This window comes from Carassius gibelio, chromosome B16, assembly GCF_023724105.1.
Source record: "Carassius gibelio isolate Cgi1373 ecotype wild population from Czech Republic chromosome B16, carGib1.2-hapl.c, whole genome shotgun sequence".
Taxonomy (NCBI): domain Eukaryota; kingdom Metazoa; phylum Chordata; class Actinopteri; order Cypriniformes; family Cyprinidae; genus Carassius; species Carassius gibelio.
Genome location: NC_068411.1, coordinates 27,527,781 through 27,551,086, shown reverse-complemented (window position 1 = coordinate 27,551,086; position 23,306 = coordinate 27,527,781). Strand labels below are relative to the sequence as shown.

Genomic DNA, 23,306 nt, shown 5'->3' with positions numbered 1-23,306 from the left:
TGAGAGCTGATGCAGAAACCCAGAGCCCACACACACCGTTCATATGGAGACTACATTCATACATCAAACATTCTGTGTTCTTTCTTCCTCCACCCTGTCATGGTTGCACCTCTAATGTAATCTCTTTCTCTGTGAAAAGGTGCATTGCTGGATTATGTAACAAGCCTTTTTTTCCCTGGCTAATCTGACATGACTGCATTTGCTTCTTGTTTTGAATCCTAGCAAACAAGCTCTGCAAAATGCCAAAGGGAAAAGTAAGCAACTAAACACCTCAGCCAGTTTTATTACTGCTCTCAAAGGCCACCTTTTTATGTCAGTCCAGCCCTCGTGCATCTTCGGACACGGATTGAGCTCCCTACTGAAGCCATCGCTCCGAGGGAGAAGGAATCGGATGCTTACATGACCAGAATGAATTCCTGCGTGGATGTTTGGCCAAAGAGAGACCAGATCTTGACCTTTGCCAAGCCACACGGAGAGGACATTATTACTCCTGACATTTGCACACATTTCTTTGTGGTTTTTATGCCTGCGACTGTGACCGTCATTTGAAATCAGTTCAAGACAGACGAAATGATAATGAAGATGATGACAGGCATTATAATGGCTGCCAGAATGAAACTTGACATAAGTGACAACTGATTTGAAGCACCTGAAAGAAACAACTCTCCTATAAACTCTAAAAAAATCCACTTTTAAATACTCAATAACCAGATAAATCGAAGATATTTAAGCAAACTTGTAAGCATACTGAAATTTAGACATGCAGCATGATTACTAGTGTAATATTGCTTTTAAATAATGAATCATGAATTAGTGAATCATTATGCATCCCAGAGCAACACAGTAGTGGTGTTACAGAATGAACCAGTGGTTTTGAATAATTCAGATGAGTGAATGATTAAATAAATTGATTTAAAAAAAAAAACAGTTACATGTTTTATTCCTACATAAAAAATAAACGCTTGTAAAAATATCAGCTCAGCAAATTATTCATGAATCACTCATAAGTGAATGTACTTCAATTGTGTTTTTGAATGAATCAGATGAGTGAATGATTGAACGAATCACTCACAAATGAATAATCCTTCGTTATTCTGATTTGAATAAATTGGATGAGTGAATGATTTAATGAATCACTCTTAAATGAATAATCCTTAATTAATCTGTTTTTGAATGAATCAGATAAGTGAATGATATAATGAATCACTCATTCATGAATGTTCCACAGTGAATATGTTTTTGAATAAATTAGATGAGTGAATTATTTATTGACTCACTCACAAAGACAGTAACGTGTTTTGTTTCTACATAAAGCAGAGTTTTGAACAAATCAGATGAGCAAATTATTTAAAGAATCACTTGTAAATGAATGATTTATGCTTGATTCTATGTTTGCATGAATCAAATGAGTGAATGATTTTTTGAATCACTCACTGTCATGATCCGTTCACTGCACATCCGTTTATTCAACACACAGACTTTTACACGACACAGTTAACCCTGGACTTAATTTCCCATAAACCCCTGCCTAGGAACTCATTATTGAACCTCACCTGTTTCCTGTCATTTCCGAGCATTTTCCTACTGTTTGTTACTTCTGTGTTTGACTTTGGATTTTGTATACCGACTTTGATTCTCTGCCACCTGCCCCGACCTTTGCCTGGTGTTTCTGATTTTGGATGTCCCCTGCATACCTGACGCTGTTATCTGATCATTGCCTGTCTGATCATTCTGTTAACAAAGTACTGCACATGGATCCGAACGTCTCTGACTCTTCGTTACAATCACAAAAGACAGTTACATGTTTTGGTCCTGAATAAAACAGTGTTTTTGAATAAATCAGATATATAAATGATTTAATTAATCACTCAAATGAATGTTTTTGAGTGAATCAGAAGAGATCTGAAGAACCACTTACAAAGACAGTTATTTGTTCCTTGATGATTTCGGATTTTTAAACTAATTGCATGAACGAATGATTCAATGATTAATTTAATAACTCAATCACTTCTCGCCATATATATATATATATATATATATATAAATATTATACTTGCTTATCAGGGCCCTTGTTTGTATATCTCTGTACTACATCCCTTTACATTTTTATGTAGTTTTTATTGATTTATTTTTGGTATATAGACATTGTATTGCATAATTACAATATTTGTAATTATTTGTGTCAATGTTTCGCCTTTAAATACAAATCTATGAATCTAGGCTTCACAACATCATAATGTATAATGAAGATTCGCTGAATTATCAGTTTATTAAATTATTAGTGTTTTTAAAGACTAACTTTACGTGTTCATTAGATGACGACAAATGAGCATGCACAATTAAATATCTAATGTCATATTTTCATGTGAAAAAATGTCTCCAGTATTGGACATTGACCAATATAGTACAAATATAATGTTCCAGAGCTTAACTTTGATTTCATGTTGACATTCAGTAATAAAGGTGACAGACAGGAAGCAGTTTTTATGTGACAGACGAGATAAGGCAGGATAAACAGACCAGCAGAAACTGGCATCAGTCTGAGCAAGAGGAATGATGCTGAAATGAGGACGCACTTGAAGCGTGCACAGTGCCACCTGGCTAGGCCCTGCGCCAAGACTGTTGTGTAAACTGGAAGTGCCATGCATACGCACGTGTGAATACACAAATGCACGCATGCACGTTCGGGAACATCAGTTGCCTTCCACTTGCAAACTTAATGATCGCACACAAACACAAGCAACAATACACACATGCACACACACAATTACTGTCACACGCATCCACAAATCTGTTCTGGCATGTCGCTGGACACCCGCAGAGATCGAGTGTGAGAGCGATTCTCGTGCAGCCTTTTGCACAGTGATTCTAAAGAAAGCAGATATAAGCGGCAAGCTGTACCCTGACAGCCCCTCCGTTCCCCACCCTCTCGCAAAAGATGTGCACCAGCGGGGCTGCAGTGCTACGAGCACATCATCATTTAGAGCAGTAATGGCTCTAGTCTCCATGATGGAGGAAGGCAGCTGGAGAGACTGCAGGCTGTGGCCCAATTCGCCTGCTTATAGGCTATGCATTAAAAGTAAACTATGTACTTTTTGTAATGGGACACTGCATCATTTTGAGTGCGTAAAGCAAGCATATTAAAGTACTAGGATGTAGGTTTGATTTTGAAATTGGTGGGGACATACAAACAGACAACTCCCACACATCCTCATCCAACCACTCTCACATTTTTGATCACAGTTCCATATCATTTCAAGTCTTTATGGTAGCTACTCGCAATTCATAGAGAGAGCTTTTTTATGTTAGCATATTCATCAGACAGTAATTACAACATTTTGATTATGTAAAACCAACATTACAGCAGCAGTTTTAAAGATGTTTTTTTTAATTGTTTGACTATTCAAAAGAACATATAAAGCAAAACATAACTAAACTCATTTGTGTTTCCTTTTAGCTAAATTTCACATACATAAAAGCAAATCAAAACTGTATCTCTATTTTCATCCTGTGTGTCCTCTTAAGGTAAATATATTAGTTTTTCTTTTGTTAAGCTGGTAACACATCCCTTACAATAATTAACCACAGTTTTAATTAAAAAAAACATGGTTACTATAGTTAAACCATGGAAACCACAAATTAACCATTGTTTTGCTCTACTAACCTTAAGTTACCCATGTTATTTGTAGTAAAACTACTTGTACTACACTTTTATTATAAGAAAACCAAGGTTAAATTTCTCAAGGGATTTGTATTTGTGTATACATTCTGTGTTAATGGTTTGATGTTGTGCACTTTTTAATACTAATAAAAAGATGTTCTTTGAAGTCTTAATTGAATGAAGTGATTCACCAAACACGATCTGATTGGAGCGCTCAGAAACAGTGAATCATTCTGTGATGCAATGGTTTAACTGAATTCGGAGTTTAGAAGAGCTCTGTTTCAAGGACATACGCTACTTTTTTTCTAGTGTACTTCTAGTGTACTAGTGTAACTTCTCAGGTAATATCAATGGTATGACCGATTTCAGATGTGGCCGAAATTACAACAACAATACTATATAGGCTACATAGGGCTATATTTAATTGTTTGATAAAAATGATTGCTATAAAGACAATTTAGTAGTCAATCTAGGTGGGGACATGTCCCTAGCATCCCAACTAAATTCTACGCCCTTGGGATGTGGTACTACAAAAAAAAAAAAAAACCCACACAGCCCACTTTGGTACATTTTTACATGTGTCCTTTAACTATAAACCGGTAATGTACATGATTCATGACCAAAGTAATACGGGAAATGTTGCCTTAATTAGTTAAAATAGTATTTTATTTAATTTTTTAGTTAAAGTTTATTTCATGGTTTAACAGTATTTAATATTTGCATATTGTATATTTATACAGTGTGATATTATGCTGTTCAATAGGAACAATAAAGAAACTCTCTTAAATAAAAATATATATATATGTGTCCCATTGGCAATCTTGGTAGCAAATTTAGCAAGTTAATGTTAGAAAATGACCTCACCACATCAAATATGTCATGACATCAAGTCTACACAGAGCACAGAGTGGGTATTTTAATCACTGCCCTTAAGCGCTTTTAAGACAACAACCTTTCATTGAACACTGGTAACTATTGAATAAAACAGACCACTTGAAGAACGTCATTCCTCAGTATAAAGTTCATAAACAGCAAAACTACAGCAGCAGCCAATATGAGCCATCAGATAAGTCATCAAGATGATTCAGCACTTCTTGCTCATGACAAATAGTGAACCTATACGAGACCAGCATGTCCTCTAAAAGCACAGCATCAGCCTTTAGCCACAAACACATTCATTGTGGATTTCTTATATACAGTATTGCATAATTAAAAAATTCAGCAAACAAACTTGCTAGTCAAACAAATATTTTATGGAAGATGCAGTCAAAGGATAATGCATCTGTGTGTGATCACTTTCTCATAATCTTACCATGCATCTACAGCATCCTGTGTCACAAAATCAGTGCAATCATTCATATAAATCAATACCAGTCAGCGTTATTATTTTTTGTGGTCGATCTCTAGATACCATTGCATTGGCCTCCGGACACACTGGCACCATGATATGCCTGTTGCATATTTCATATGACAGAACATATGAGACGATGGCACTGGAGCAGAACCGCAAAAACAACAACACTGAAAATGAATTGCGTGGCCTTGTGTGACCCCTGCCTTTGGGGGGAGCAGCAGATGTCAGTCTTGTATAATCAATATATGGTGCATCTGTAATCATTAAAAAGTTGAATCACAGTTTAGAGTAGAAGATGTGTCTGGAAGAGAAGCTAGACACAGGGAAAGGTTTCGATTTAAAAAAAAAATACAATTCAAAGAAGGTCTGAAATGTCTGAGGAGGAGCATGCAAACAGAAAGAAAGTATAGCTCATCTATATATATTTATCTATCTGCAAATGCAAAAATTACATAAATTATAAAGGTGGCATTCACATCATGTGTAAAAATGTAGTAATTTAGTATTTGTGCTTTATCAGAGTAACTTTATTTATTTTTTATATTATACTTTTACTTTTGCCGCCACTAAATTCCCGAAAAAAAGAAAACGCAATTCGTTGTTAAATAGGTTGAGACATTACTAACTCTGAATGAAAAAATATGCCAAAAGTGCCAGTAAAAGTCTCAGTCACTCATTTTTCTTATAAATGTTTAATATTTCAGCCTGAAACACTTGTCCAACTGTGAATATATAATATTATTTTTTTGTCCAAAACAACTTTCATTCGCTCCTGTTGTTCACATATTCTCTCCTCAGGAGTTTACTTTCTGTCTTGGGTCATGAATATTAATGTTGCTTTGAGACGTTTGCCCTAACTGATTTGCTGAAGGCAGACATTGGTAGGTGAGAACGCTAGCCGTGTGGGAACACAGTTTACCAGTTTTGTGTTTGTTCAGCCCACTGTCAAAGCAACCGGCTGCCTGGAGATTCTGATCGACATTTTAAGCAAGCAAGCTACAAATTTTTCCTTCACACTGTGAAGAAGCTAAATAAACCTCCTTAAAATATAATGATGAGTGTGTATAATCACAGTGAGTGGTTGTTTTGCCCCTGTAATGTGAGCACGAGGATGAAGAAATCCAACTGCCCCACAATTTTTTTTTTTACATTTGTAAAAAAACATTCTAAACTATGCAGCTTTTCAAATTGAAAATCTAATTTAAATGGCAAAATATATTACAAAATGTACTTCAAGGTAGGATTATTATAGTTAAAGTAAAATTAAACTGTTAAAAAAATTAATTGTTACTTAAAAAACAATAATATGAAACTGAAAATATAAAAGCTTAAAATAAATTAAATAAAAATTAATTAGATAACTAAATTTTACTTCAATATAAATGAAAAAAAAATACTAAAAATGTCACAGTATTTAGTTAAAAACTACAAAATTACTTTATCTAAAATTTAAATAACGAAGAATATAAAAAACAATTATAAATATTAGTTTTTCAATAATACTAAAATAATATTGCTTCAATGAGCATTAACATTTTCAATATGAAAATAAATTATGGATAATTGTAATTTAAATATATCAGATGATATAAATACGTTTAAACTTAAATTTTAATTAAAATATATTTATGTAAATATTTAATAATTTTTGTAATGCAAATATTTTAATATTAGCACTCTTTTTGGAATACATTTTTTTTATGTGGCAAACTATATTTTTAATAAAGTAGTTTTACTTTTAATACTCAGTATGCAAGGTAAATACTTTTGAACTTTTACTCAAGTAGGAATCTAAAAAGTTGTTAATAAAGTAATATTATAATACACAAAATCCACACAAACTATTTAAAACATACTATAACCCATACCAGTTTGCTTCCTGGAATTGAACTCAGTAGACAGAAAATCCCACATGACATTGTGGTGGCGTTTATGTGCTCTCATCTAATGAATACAATCATTCCGTCGTGACATGAAGGCACATGAGGAGGTGGACCCTCTGCCACAGGGGATATGAGCGAGCATGGCATTTATTAAGCATTACAGCCCAACAACGGCAGAGAAATTCCTCATGCCACTCCATCCTCAAGACACTGCATGATGTTCATTCTGTCAGAGGAAAAGCTGCCTATGTTCTGAATCAATAATTCATGTTGTTACATGTGTGAGGAACAGAGGAAGAAAGGGTGAAGAAAAGAGAACAGGCCACACTAAACTGTAGTCTCGCATGTGGCATCCTGCAGGTACAAAGAAATCTTTCCATTAAATGAAATTCTGGAAAATGAAATGAAGACTTGCCAGAAACAGGAAGAGAGACAGAAAGCCAATCAGCGGGAGAATCTGAACAAATATAAGCATTGGATTTCTGACCAGATATTGCAGCACTAGTTTTTAACTAAATCCAGACCTCTGAGCACATAAAACTCACATCAGCAGTAAGATTATGTTTGTGAGCTCAGCATAAAGAGACAATCTGATTCAAAAACAAGCACTGAATGTTCTTTTTATGATGTTATGAAAACTATTTAATATTACACCTTCAGAAGCATAATGAAGACAAAAATGCCATTTAAAAAAAATGCACTTAATGTAATTTATTCATGTGATGCAAAGCTGAATTTCCAGCATCGTTACTCCAGTCTTCATAAATCTTTCTAATTTGTTGATTTGCTGCTCAAGAAACATTTTTTTTTTTATCATCAGAGTTGATGCGCTGATTAATATTGTGGAAACTTTTTTTTTTCCTCCTTGAGTAATAGAAAGTTCAAAAGAACTGCATTTATTTGAAACATTTAGTAACATTACAAATTGTCACTCCTAATGAATTTAATGCATCCATGCTAAATAAAATAATTAATTTCTAAAAAAAATCTTACTGATCCAAAACTTTTGCACTGTAATGTATGAACTGACACATTGTGCTTAGTTATCTCAATGACATCAAACCTGCTGTTAAAAACTTGCATTTTGTTTTTTAATTAGAATGCAATCACTTTCAATTTTACAGCTTTGGTAAAGAAGAATTAAACTTAAATATTTCAGTCTTTGAACTATCATATGACTTTCAAAACACTCAATATGTATAAGTTGCTTGGACTACTTGTGAGGTAAGGTGTATTTTGTCCTTTCAGAGCTTTATAGCTTTCTATCAGTGTTGTTGTATAAAAACAAATAGTAAAATCTGTGTAAGTTCTGTAGAATTACAGCATACAGGTTCATGAAACAACATGAGAATGAGTAAATAATGACACAACTGTCATCTGTGGGTAAATGATCCCTTCAGACGTGTATTCTTTAGTGCATGCTGATGAAGTCATCTGCATAATACACTAACTAATGTCTCGTTTCAAAATCTTTGCCCAGTCACACGCTGTTAGTTAGCTGAGAGCAATATGCTCTTCCATCCCAAACACAGGGAATTTTATTCATTAACATGACTCATTTTCTCATGTGACTATATATCTTGCCACATCACAGTAATTCATTTCGCCTGGAACTATTTTCATAATAATAGCCAGTGCTGGGTATTGTCAAGTTGGGTTTTTGTCAAGATGTAATTTCTTACAGTATGTGCTATGAAATTGAATTTAACTATTACTATGAACAGTATTTTTTATTTGAGTCCCAAAATGAACATTTTGTCATCATTTACTCATCCTCAAGTGGTTCCAAAGCTGTATTATATTCTTCTTGGCCATCGAAAAAAGACTTTAAAAATGTACAAGCTGCTTCCACCACACAATTAAAGTGAATGGGGATATACTGTACACCGCCAAAGGAAATGCTATAAAAGCACCGCACAATAGCCCCAAAAAAGTTTTGAATTCTTGAATTACACACAAGCGTGAACGTCTCCTGTTTTACAGAAGAAAGAAATATAAATCCTCCAAAATATTTGTTTAGAACTGTTTTTGACAGAGATTGATCGGTGATTGATGCATATTTCTCTCCCGATTCAGATGAGTTGACTTTTTCACTGGAGAAAGCAATATTATGGATAGATGACTCATATTTTAGATGGTTGTAGGATTACTTGTGATGGTGGTTTGGATTCTCATTTTGACGGCACCCATTCACTAAAGAGGACCAGAAATCTGTAGTAATAAACAAACTCATCTAAATCTTGGATGCCCTGAGGAGGTGTACATTTTCATTAACTATTTTTTAAAACTACCTTGAAGGTGATTTTCTCAGATTTCGCCACACAAAGAACCAGCACCGCAGTGGTGATTTGCTTACAAAACGTAAATTGCAATTAACAACCAAAATTAAACCAAAGCTTTAAGTGCTTGTTTATTACTTAGTCTTCAATTAATTCTGATGCCTAAGGCAACACAAAAACCAAACAGACTACACCGGGGAGCGTATGCTAATTCCAAACATATAACTCCAATCACACAAACAGATGCTTTCTGAATTTTCTTTACAATTATTTTTATAGCAAATAGCTTCTGACCATATGAGCTGCTTAAAGCCAAATATTCTTGTGTTAATTTCTGATGTTAAAACACTTTGTATATCACTTTAATGTTCAGGAACAATTATAAGTAAACCATGTGTTTGATTTTTTTTCTCTGTGGTGGTTTCACAACTTTGCTCTGTGCTTTGATATGTCAAGTTCTGGCTCAATCAAAAGTGTGAACGGGGGCGGGGTTATCTGATTGCTTACGGAAAAGGAAAGGTATTTGAAATGTATATGTGTCATTTTGTTTTAGTGACACTAGAGTTGGGAATTACCAACGCTATCTCACGACCAATTCGTACGTATTTTACAAGGTGGCTTATTCGTACGAATTTGTACGACCTCACTCGTACAATTTTATACGACCCCAGTGACGGTTAGGTTTAGGGGCGGGGTTAGGTGTAGGTCATTCGTACAAGTTCATATGAATTGTGGAACTCGTAAAATACATATGATTTGGCAACAATCGTATGAATTTGTACGAGTGTGGTCGTACAAATTCGTACGAATAAGCCACCTTGTGAAAAATGTACGAATTGCCGTGAGATCAGGTTGGAATTACACAGTTTACCTTATAATATATATATATATATATATATATATATATATATATATATATATATATATATATATATATATATATACATACATAACTACTATATAAGGTGTATAAGGCAGCAGAGCATCTTATTCCTAAAAGCAGAAGTCATTTTATTATTAGATTTTATATCTAACAGCTTATTAAATGATCAAGTCATTGTCTAACTTCTTGGGAGTCACGTTAAAACTCTTTATTACGCTGCTTGAGGCTAAATATGGACAGGATTCCAGTAAGAGAATCAGGGATTCTTCACAAAGATGCATTTATTAAACAGTCTTTGGGTTGTCATCTGCACCAGTTATTCTTTGGCAATGATACAGTCTCTGTATTAATGGTCTAAAGGAACAATAAAGAAATATAATTACAACCATATTCTGAGAACCATTTACACACTGACATGATAATCAAACATATGCAATTAAACACTGATTACACACTCAAGTCTGCATCCTTAACATTAACAGTAGCCTAATCAATGCTAAAAGGCATGGTTTTGCAATGATGTGTTATTAATGTACACATGTGTGATGTAGTATAATAATACAGCCGATTCTAATACTAAGTAACGCATTTCTCTCATGGTGAATTACGGTGGCAAAGACAGGATTTCGTACACTTCTGTTGGACTACAAAAAATCTTAATCTGTTCCTTTTTTAAGTAAAAATAAACCTACTTGTCCTTGAAACAAGATAATTATACTTGTTCAGAATATATGTATATATATATATATATATATATATATATATATATATATATATATATATATATATATATATATATATATATATGGATGTGAATAAATATAAGAAAATATACATAACAAAATTTTTAATAATTGCTTTTTTTATGTCCAAATTTTTTTTCATTCTTACCAAGTCTGATGACAAATACTGCGTAATATTGTAATACAATAATATTGCAAAATATTATTACCATTTTTATTATATACAATATATATAATTTATACATATATGGTTTGTTTTAAAATGTGTTTTTGTAATTTTTTATTTTATTTGATAATTTTTAAAGAAAAAATTGCTGGCATTGATGGCAAAGCTAAATTTTCAGCAGTCACTTAAGACACTTATGGGTTAAGTGTTACCTGACCCTTTAGAAAAAAATAAAATACAAAAACAAAAAAAAAAACTTTACACTGGTATTGTTCAAAGAAGTTTATCTTTTATTGCCCTATTGTCTCACTAAAATGTGAATTTTTTAGTTTTTCATCTTATATGACTAACTAATTAAAGAATGATGTTTGCAGTGTTTAGACAGCAGACGGCGAGGGGTTTGGAACAGAGTTAAGTAGTCTCATCCTGAAAGTCTATACATAGTGCAAACTAAGCAGGAAGCACACTGAGGAAAAGACTTTAAAATAGGTCACTGTGTCATCTTGCTATGAAGAATGAATCTATACTTCACTGAACGTTACCCCCCAAATAGCACGCATTTTCAGCTAATTAAAACCGTTCTTATGAGATCAATTCCATTCAATATTTCATCTTCCTCAAGGCTTATCGTTCTGGAAAGCATATGGTGGTATAGAGCCCCCGTGTCGCTCAGAGCATAGCTAACATTCATCAGAACATATAGCTGTGGGCAGCTTCTTGGAAACCGTGTGAATCCCAAATCGTTGTCAGGGAAACTGCAGAAGGAGTCTGGAGTGATCAGCAGAGGGCCACCTCGTTCAACAGCTCACATGGATGAGACATTCACCAGGTGCAGATACAGTACATGCTACACTCTTTATAATAAAGCTGTTTTGGAGTGATGCTATAGAAATGTTATTTGTAAGGGTGTAGGTGCATTATTAAAGATGTCAACACATCAGAGCGAGTGGAAACAGGACGTCCCAAACAGTGGGAAGCTAAATAAAGTTGCTTTATAAGCCTTATTTTGGCTTGGATGTACATCAACTTTTGTAAGCTTGCAATGTCAAAAAGCCTTGCAACTAGCTCAACAAAAATACATAAATTCAATACATACCTTTCAAGGTCGTTTCTCAGTTGTTGTTTTTCTGAGAAATCATCAGTTCAGCAGCACTTACTTACAGTTTTACTGATGGGTATGATTATATATCATCTGCCTGATTTTATACAACATTGTATTGTCAAAAAACATGAGATTTTAATTTTTTTATCTCTAGCTGTTTGTCCTTGCTGCCACAGGATTAAAATTCATTATAGAATTTATAACTCACGATTCAGACTTTTTTCTTGCAATTAAGAACAAAAATCAGAATTCAAAGATAAAAAGTCACAATTACCTTTTACATTTTTTATTCAGTAGAGAAAAAAAAACTGATTTGTGAGATGTAAAGGCGGAATTCGTAATATATATATATTTATGAAATTGCAAGAAATGTCTGAATGGAGATATAAACAGACTTCTGAGACAAAATGAAAAAACAAAAGAAAGTCAGAATGGCAAGGGAAAAAAAGTCAGAATTGTGAAATAAAACTCAATGGGGTTATGGTTATTTGAACCACATACACACAAATTTTATTTTACAATTATTATATAAAGGGCAAACTTATTCACCATGGGTGTCTTGCCTTAAAAGGATAGTTCTTCCGAAAATAATTCTAACATTTATTACTCACCCTGTTGTCGTTCCAAACCCGTAAGATCTTCATCTTCAGAACACAAATTAATTAAGATGTTTTTGATGAAATCCAAGGGTTTTTCTGACCCTCCATAGACAGCAACAGAACCACGTTCAAGGCCCGGAAAGGTAGTAAAGACGTTGTTAAAACACTCCATGTGACATCAGAGGTTCAACCGTAATTTTATGAAGCTATATGAGAAACCTTTTTCCATTAAACAGTTTCTTCTAATGACACTAGCTATGTTTCCATCACCCTGCTTTTATGTGCATTTTGTAGTATCACATCAGAAACGAGTGATGGAAATGCTTGATGGAATGCTGAATTTCAAATAAACAGGCCTTGATCTGCAAAAATCTTTTTTTTTTTTTTTTTTTTTTGCACGCTTGGGGTAGTTTTTGATCTGTGTGAAAAAGGGTTAATGTAAATAATGGGATATGGAAACACATTTGCCAAATAAATCCCTCCCTGTGCATTAAAAAAGTAATGTGACTTCGTGCTAGTATCTCCCTATTTTGCGCACAAGTTAAACTCATAACTTTGGATGGAAACCCTACTGATAATGATATCATAATGATGTTACATTGACTATTTTAACAATGTGCTTACTACCCTTCTGGGACATGGTGGTTGCATTGCTTTGTCTGGAGGGTCAGAAAGCTCAGATTTAATCAAAAGTGTTCCAAAGATGAACAAAGGTCTTATGGGTTTGGAACGACATGTGGGTGAGTAATAATAACAGTATTTAAATATTTGGGTGAACTAACCTTTAAAGTAGTCTATTGTACAGTAATTCTTATTAAGTTTTAACCCTCAGGAGTGGATTCACGCAGTGATGGCATTTAAGCAGCAGGGCGGCACGTGTGTGACTCACCCATTTCAGGATGGTGCCTCCCCTCCACAGGCACGCTGACCGTCCGTCGCAGCAGCTTGTTCCTGTGCGACTCCGAGCGCTGCTCGCGCATCAACAAAGGATGAACCTGCGGGAGAGTTGAGATATGGTCAGCACAAAGAGCGTGGGGTCAATACGGCAAGCTGCAGGGCTCTGCGCTAAACCGGTCGGAATCCTCCGCTATTAAAACAACAAGCCCCGTTGAGACGAGAATCCTTGAAATAATAAAGTAATGGTGTGTGTGTGCTTGGGGTGAAGGGAGAAAATAATTGCAAACTTGTGTGTGTAATGTGTTTATTTAAGTCTCGGTATGGGGCTGCATGCCACGGGATTTCTTCTTAACGCAGAAAGCAGATGGAGGAAAACATCTCGGCGCAGGTTTGCCTTCTAATTGCACAGGGCTTGTTTAGTGGCATGGATGTCTCTCCTGTGTTCACCAGCGCTATCCAGAGGGAGATACAATCGAGATATCAGGAGCAGGGCTGCGAAGGAAGCGATTACCTACAGTCTGGGGTGATAAATGAGCGGGGCAAGAGAGGATCAGTCACTGAGCCCTAAGGGAAGCAGCTTAAATGTTTCAGGGGTGGCCTTGTCACTTGGCTGCATGACCTGGCTGCATTATGGGACACTCTTTCTGTTTTATGCACAGCCCAGCTACTCAGATGCAGAGAAGAAAGCAGATTTATTAGAATACAGCATCTGATTCACACAGCTGACTTTAAGACAGTATTGTGCATCTTAAGATGCATCGCTGCAGTTTGTCTTTATAGTTTTAAAAATGATAGATGTCTACGTTATGCTTTCTGTCAGAGCAAAGCAAGCTAAATATTATCTTTCAATGTCTTTAAAATAAATATCTGACAAGCTGCAATGAAATTACAGGAAGGATCAGTGCATAAAAAATGCATAACATCCAATGAATCCTTCATGACTTACTAGAAAGCATGCAAGATCACTGTTTATTAACGCACATGCCCTTTTATGTGAACAATCTGCTACACAGGCAGTGTAGATACATTTTAAGGACAAACTCGGTGCACACCATTAACAATGTGTCAGTTTGCAGTGAATGTTGACTAAATGTAAATTATTAGGCTTACAGTAATATCTGCTAAAGACAAATGCGTCCATATCCACAAAACCAGAAGAAGCATGTTTAACACAAATTAACTGTCACTATAAAGTATGCACTTTGTCGAAGATGTTTCTCCTAAAAATTGCATAGAACAAAACAAATGCAGGTGCCATAGTTCAGAAAATGCATCTTTTTCACAGTTTTAGGTTTTGAACGTGGAGGTAAAGAAAAGCAGGTACAACTTCTTTACATTGAAGAGCACAGCAAATCCATTACAAAACACACTTTTGTGTTCCTTCAGAAGAGGAATTAAATATAGATACTGTAGATGGATTACAGCAAATGCATATGCATGATGAAAAGGAACGCAAAAAACATTTTTACATTTTATTAAATTTAATTAAAATCAGTTAATGTAACACAAGTATAGTACACACACTTTATCTGGTTCGGTACTGCTGGTGGCACAGAAATTACATTCACCTTTATGCAAAATTCTCCATTAGTTCTCCCTAAATGCTAAGCTGTCTAGAATATTACAAATATCTTGTTTGTGCTTTTGTTTTCCTCTAACTCATAATTCACTGCCACAGCATGTAAGGTCACATCTGCTCATTGGAAATGATCTAATATACAGTACGCTTGGATACATTAAGGCAGCCAGAGAACATGGCCTGTTACCATCATGCTATGTTCACGAAACTGAACCCATTAGACACAGATCTACAGCATGCATCAGGAACTGTGGGACACAGGTGAGTGGCTGCCTGTGGAATGAGTTCAGCTGGTCAGCAATCACCTGGTTCAATGTTATCTGGAACATCACAGAAGAGTCACTAAACAAAACACAGAGAGTTCGAGGTCAGGTGGAGATGGACCCGCTACAGGTCGACGATCAGCTTCTCAGAGGAGAGAAGCCTCAGCACTAGATATACAGCTCTAAAGTGTTCAACTTTTTCTGCTGCCTTAGTTCTGGAAGTATTAGTAGGGCTGGGCGATAAATCGATTTTATCGATTAACTCGAATTTGACGTTAAGGGCGATTTGTTTTTAATGAAAATCGGTTTTTCTAAGGGCTCTCCCCTTAGGCTTCCGTAGTTCATAGTGGGCTCGCCCTCCCCCCGCTTTCCTTACAGCCGCACACAGACAACATGACAGTTAACAGCGCAGAGCTCGTTCCAAAGAAAGGCACAGTTTCATCGAGTAACCCCTTAGGGATGGGTACCGAAACCCGGTATTAAACTGGCCCCGGGGCTAAATTATGAAAGACCGTAGTATCAGTAAGATCTGCTTTCGGTACTGGAGGGAAAGAAATTATGTACTATGTATTTTTCCTTAATAATGTTATAGTGCACATGTTATCTTACCAAACATTTCTAATTTGCAATATTATTAAGAAGTTTGTCTGTGAGATCTGTGACATCTTTCATGCGCGCCGCGGAGGCTGTCTGTCAGTCACAAACACACACCAAGAACGAGCGCGGCGCACACACACGAATAACTGAACGAAAACTCACGCTTAATAATAAAGAGTGACGATGGCGGAGAGAGCAAAACGTTCCAAAGCGTTAGGGTGACCAGATGAGATTATTCAAAGATCAACAGTCTGTCTAGTGAGCCACAAAAAACAACAACATTAAAATCATGAACTCAAATGTCAATGTAAAAATATAAAAAAGAAAAAAACAATGACTGTTGTAACAGTGCGTAAATCAGACCTTTCTGTAATGCTAACGCTAATGAGTTTAAAGTTTTGTTAGCACTTTATGAATACCACTGTGACAAGTATGTATTTTTGTAATAGATCTAATTTTGACATTTTGGTTACATTTATTTAACCAAAAGTTTTTTATCAAAGAGGGACACACAATTTTATTTTTTATTTATATTTTATTTATTTTAATTGTATTTATTTATTTTATTTTTTATTTATTTTGAAGGTGCATTGTGTCACTGTAAATTATTAGAAAACTGATAAGCTACATTTTCACTGTTTAAAATGGCAGTGCCTGCCATCTCGTTTACAAGCGAGGCTTGTTTCCTGTTACACTTATGCACAAAGGGAAATTTAGATAAATTGCATAAGTGAAAATCAGAACAAAATAAAGAGTACATTTGGTTTTAGCAATTTCTTTGTCGGTTGTAGTTTGTTTTTAAATAGAAAAAAAAAAATCGATTAAAATCGAAAATCGGGTTTGGTGTGAAAAAATCTGAAAAATCTGTGTGAAAAAAGCCATATCGCCCAGCCCTAAGAATTAGTTACATTTATTTTTACCATATGGATATTAAAAAAGTATTTGTTAAAAAATTATAAGCCATGAACCAAACCAACCAGCCACAAGCAGAATTACAACACTACAAACATTGAATTGAAGCAAAGAAGTATTTGAAAATCAGGCAAAAACACAAAGGTACAAGACTTCAATGATGGAAATAACTACAGTTCCATGAAGCGCTACAAATGACATAACCAAAATGAAAACAATAGATAAATATAAACCAATAGATAACAAATATATTATAACATTAATGGTGCAAGATGCATTTATATATATATATTTTTCTTAAGTAATTTTCTTTCATATTTTAGTTTCTTTGTTTTTTAAGACTTTAAGAATTTAAAGAATTCATGAGCAGATTAAAAGTCCTCATGAACAAAATAAAATAAAAATTTTTTTTTTGAAAGTCTGTTTCTGCCATTCAATTAAAAAATGTAGTTGCAAAATTTTCTCTCCATTCTGAGAAATAAATTACAAGATATATATTTTTCAATTAGTTTACATCTCGTATTCATACATCTTAAATTTTAAATTTACATTTCTCAATTCTGTTTTTGTTATGTTTTGGGTTTTGTTTTGACCATGGAATAATAAAATAAAATAAAATTGTGAATTCTTTATCTCACAATTCTGACTTTAGTTTTTTTTTTTTTTTGTGTGTCTATTGTATTTATCATTAGTAGTATTGTTATTCTCTTAAAGTCAGTATTGTGACATATAAACTCAAAATTACCAGAGAATTAGTGATAATTACTTTATTTATTTATTTTCCATAGTGAAAATGGGCTTCTATTTTTTTCTTCCGGAACCCGACAGGGTACACAGTATTTAAAACAGGAAGTATTTAGGACGGGACTATCTCTTTGTCAAACCAATAGCAGATAAGGGGCATCCTACGGTGATTATGTGTTGCTTTCACCTTTAAAATGTTCAACGTTGGGACCTGTCTCAGGATTTCAGCATTTAGAATTTAGTTTTGATCCCAAGAACATTTTCTGTGTGTATTCCCATAATTCTGGGCAGGGCTCAGGTTTGGCAAACACACTCATGCTGCGCTGTAGGGGAGTTTGCCATATGTCAGCACAGCCAGAACTGGCCCAGCTGTGTGATGGGGCAGGTGAGAGAGGAAACGGGGTGGAGAGCAGCAGGTGTGCGGTCCGTTCTGTCCTAATGGTGCGTTAATAGATCACAGCCCAACCTGACAGCACCCCGCCGGCAGCCCGACCGACCCGAACCTCAACTGACTCCGCTGGCATCCTGCTCCATCCCAGATCTGCCCCGCGAACACCACGACAGCGCTGCAAAACAGCAACGCTAAAGAGAAGAAGGATGAGATCTGTCTGCTTCTATCAACATCACATCACTGTCAGGTTCCAGCTGCTCTGGTAATAAATGACACGGGATGATTTTCACTGAAGACACCAGCTACGGGTTATATCCTGATGTTGAGAACACTGTACCTGAGATATATTATCTCCTGTTACATTTTTATAGTGCAATCACTGAATTATGGATAGAAAATACAGTCAAATGTGGCAGTTGAAAGATACAGATAGATGGATGTGCTGCTTTTTCACCACAAATATATTGAAATTAATTCTCCACCTACAACAAAATAGCAGCGAAAACTGTCCAATCTGCTAACAAATCCTGTCCCGCTGCAGCTCTACTTTACTTCTTGTGACATAAAGTGTGAAAAAGTCCCAAATTCCAAACTACATAATTTTTTTGAATAGTTGTTAGTTACAACAACAACAACAAAAAATAGTTAGTGCCTTATTAGCTTCAGTGTTCTTTCCAGTTTAAAGAGGTTTAAATTTGAGTTTTCATTTTAGATTTGAAGCTTAAAGAGCTCTTCTAAAAGTTGACAAAACAAACTTTTTCAGCTTAAAAATTTATGGTCTGTCCTTTTCTACCTGTGACTAACAACAGCAACTAAAACCTATTTTAGAGAAGGAATTAACCTTGCATATCAATTCTGGATGAAAAATGCCATTCATGTCCCTTGATTTTTAATGATAATTTTTATATTTTATTTTAATTATTATTTTGCAATAAACTTAAAATATGTTGTTTCTATACACACAATCAACATCTTTAAATCAAAGGTTGTATATATATATCTATCACTTTACAATGCTTCGTGGAATTTTAGTTCTTTCTCTCATTAAAAGCATCGAGTACACAATTTTGTAACCTTGTCTTTTTGCCTGATTTTCAAATACTTCTTGCTTTAATGTTTGTAATACGATTCTCCTTGTAGATGGTTGGTTTGATTCACTGCTTAACTCTTTAACCAAAAAATACTTCTGGAACCAATGCAAATTGGACTGCCACTGTTGCGCTCTACAGAGAAGAAAACCATTTCATGAGCTCTTTCATGTTTTCACGTGACACATCCCATGAATCCATTACATAATCTTTTCAAACAGACTCCCACAATGCTAACATCTCTTTCTGAAGACTTGTCATGTTCTGTCACAGCATCGGCTGTGAGCGAAGGCTCTCTGTTGACTGTGTCCATACTAATTAATTTATTTACCGTGACATCTTTGAACAGCGCGATGTGAGCAGCCACAGAGAGTGATTTGGTGAGCGCATGATTCCATAGCCTGATTCCTGGGGCAGCTACAAGAACGGCTGCCACCCACTCACAGCCAGAGAAACCTTGCTCTGGGCCTACTTGCGTAACGCCGTGTCACGGTGGCACGGATCCGCACGAGAACCATATTATCTGAGAGCTGGTGCACAGAACGTATGTGAAGTCGGAGGTGGGCCACTGTCACCCCACATCAATTAGCATTTAGCTACATTTCAGCAAATCACTCCTGACTCTCTCACTCCCTCTAAAGGCTGCTTCTGAAGACAGCAACAAGTCACTAGATTTTTTAATCAACCATGTTACTGAAATCTACCTGAATTTTACTATTGTTGTATAAGAATCTAGGCGATTACTCAAATTAGTTGTAAATCTAATATATATATATATATTTCCTTTCCATATTACATTTATTATTATTAATACATATTATACACACTTAATACATAGAGTATAATATGAATATTAGCATTAATCTACGTTTTAGATATTTTATAATATAATACAATTTAAATATTAGGTGAAACATAAAAAAACACTTCATCAAAATCACATTAAAATGATGAAAACAAACTAAAGTTAAAATCAAAACTTAAAACATAAAAATATATAATTGTATGTATTTTATTATAATATTATTTGAATTATTTATTGTTATTTTTTATTAATTATTTTTACTTATTTTATTAATATTTATTTTCTAAGAAAGTCCTATAAATTTTAGACAGCAAACAAAATGGATACCTGTTGTTAACTAAAATTAAAACTATAAAAAATATTTATAAGTTATCTGAATTAGAGCAGAAATAAAATAAAATGTAAAAATATGGTGAAACACTAAAACATAAAAACTAATATATATATATATATACACACAAAACATTTGGAAATATACAAAAGGAAAGCATAAAAAAGCTAAATCAAAAGCTTGTTAAATACTATAATAATAATAGAAAAATTCTACCAAAAAATTACACTACATAACCAATTTGTGTATTATACGTGTAATATTGTGTATTAATTTACGATACATAAATGTTGTTACGTGAGGGCAGAATAAGCTGATTGCGAATGAATTTAGTGGCCTCAGCCATCAACAACTCCTGAAAACAATCAGAGAAAAGCATCTCCTCTTGTGGACTCACAGAGTGCAATGTCTGCACGGAGGAGACGCTTGTCATTCACTACAGGACCTGAATGAAGACTCTCACACACACAAACAGGGCTGCAACTGTCCCCTGCAGCAGATGAGTGACAACCATGAATATTTCATGATGCTCATCTTCACAGAGGTGACAGTCATTAGCCTGTCACCACTGATTCACATCTATTCAAAGTGTGGCCTTATCTGAACATGCAACAAGACGGGTGCAATTAGTCGGACGGTGCGTCTGATTAATGAGCCTCTCAGTGCTCTGCAGCACTACCTGCTGTACAGGTCAGTCACTGTGTCCATTACAAACACAGACTTCATCTAGGTACAGGCAGACTGAACTTAAAGAATGCTAAATTGTTTTGGATGAATATGGGCAGCAGGATATGATCAGGGCCATCATGTAACTATTTTTTTGAGGGAGCATGAGATCCGGCTAATTGTGTCTCTGGTAAGATAAGAGGAAAATATTTTTAATAACGTTTGTAAGATGTACTTAATAAAGTTTAATAAGTAGAAAGTAGAAATAAAGTATTAAAGCAATTCATGTTCACTGCCCAACCCAAGCAAATTGCACCTGAAATTCTATACCAGTAATCATTATTATTTTCTATAAACACAAACAGTATATACAGTATATGCATATATACACATACAGTTATTGATCAAATTATTTAACATTGATATATTCATAATTAATAATTAATTTATTAGTAGACAATTAATTGGTTAATTAATCTATTTATTTAATAAATAAAAAATTGTTTTTTTTATGAAAATTAGATGAACACAAAATTGCTGTAATTACAGTAACTACTCAAAATAAATTAAAATACATTTAAAATCATGCACTCATTATTATTCTAATAATAACAATGATAATATTATTATTACTATTAAAAGTACTACTACTACTACAACTAATAATAATAATAATAATAATAATAAATTATTTATCAGGAATTTAAAACAAAAATATATTATTTTAAAAGTCTATGTAAATTTAAAAAATATTTTTTTGTTGCAATTTTTCTGTTTCTTATATAAACATTGTAATAAACAATATATAGCTAATTCATAATTTATTATTTATGTGCACAAGTTTATATATAAAACTACATTTTAACAAATTAAAATTATTGTTACTTAAAATATATTACAAAATATGTATTGATGAGATATTGTTGCCATTGTTCTGTATATTGTTGTTATATTACGTATTTAATCAGACTACGGATGATTCACAAACTCCTAACAATGCCCAAGACTCATAAGCACACTAACATACTGTTTACGAGATACAACACTCCCAGACTCCTGATGCAAATCAACCAAAGAATATAGAGAAACAAAATATGTTTCGAGCTGTGGAAAGTCTGAAATAAAGCCCCTTGTAAACTGGCTGTAAAATGAGCACCCAGCACAGCACACAAACTGTAGTAAGGAACATGTTGGGAAGGAAGTGCTTGATTATGTGTGATTGGGCTGCCAGTACCTCCTCCTGGTCCAACATGTAGAGCTGATTTCCACTGATCACACACAGACGAGGATTCCAGTCGGGTTGCTCGTAGGAGGGAGCAGCAGCGAAGGAGGGCTGGTGTCGGTAGGAGGGGGGGGCAGCATACCTCGCATCTGGGACAGGAGGACGAGAGGAGAAAGGTCAATAATTAAAATGCAAGACAAAACTAAGCTGTTATTCCTGCTAGTTCAAAGTCTATAAGCAGATTCAACCTGAACTTACAACATTATACCAGTATGTGGCGCTAGTACCAAACATTCATCCACAAAGTTTGAAGAATCTATACCTCATAAGTCACTTTGAACAACATTGTCTTCCATAATGGATAAATGGAAGATTAATTCGATCAAGCAAAAGCTTTTCCACCTTACGATAACAACATAACTTCATGTCTGGCATTTTCACAGTGAAATTCATTGATGCACTACAGGAAAATGAATTGCAGTTTCAAATCTATTTTAAATTGCACTTTAATCGTGCTCACGACTTCTGATGCTGGCTGGCTGGCTATTTAAACATTTGTCAAGCGTACATGCTTTGAGTTGCCAGATGCTAAATACCGCAATCAGAGCTGTTCTCTTAAAGGGATAGTTCACCCAAAAATGAGAATTATGTCATTAATTACTCACCCTCATATCGTTCCAAAACCGTAAGAACTTTGTTCATCTTTGGAACACAAATTATGATTTTTTTTTTAAATAAAATCCTTGTTTTTTGACCCTGCATAAACAGTATAGTGGTACTCAGTGGAGATTGACCCTGAAGAAAAGAAAACATTGAATAAAGTTTTTTTTTTTTTTTTGTACACAAAAAGTAGTATCGTAGCTTCATAACATTACTGTTGAACCGCTGGTGTCATATGGACTATTTTAACGATGTCCTTACCACCTTTCAGGGCCATAAAACATTTCAGTTGCATTGCTGTCTATAGAGGTTCAGAAAGCTTGCGGATTTCATCAAAAATATCTTAATTTGTGTTCTGAAGAAGAATGAATGTCTTGCAGTTTGAAATGACATGGGGTGAGTAATTAATGACAGAATTTTCAGTTTTGGGTGAACTATCCCTTTAAACATTATATTTCTGCTCAGTGTTTTACTTTATTTT

General features: G+C 34.5%; 1 protein-coding gene across 8 annotated transcripts in view; it reads right to left on the bottom strand.

The window, feature by feature from the left end:
- syngap1b (synaptic Ras GTPase activating protein 1b) overlaps positions 1–23,306 on the bottom strand; it is a 108,790-nt gene that overhangs the window by 65,454 nt on the left and 20,030 nt on the right. For all 8 annotated transcript variants that reach the window (XM_052579087.1, XM_052579085.1, XM_052579089.1 and 5 more), the window contains exons 2-3: positions 22,178–22,314; positions 13,560–13,665 (exon numbers count right to left, since the gene is read on the bottom strand). In XM_052579087.1, coding sequence (XP_052435047.1) covers positions 13,560–13,665; positions 22,178–22,314 — 243 coding nt within the window. The remainder of the gene's footprint in view (positions 1–13,559; positions 13,666–22,177; positions 22,315–23,306) is intronic.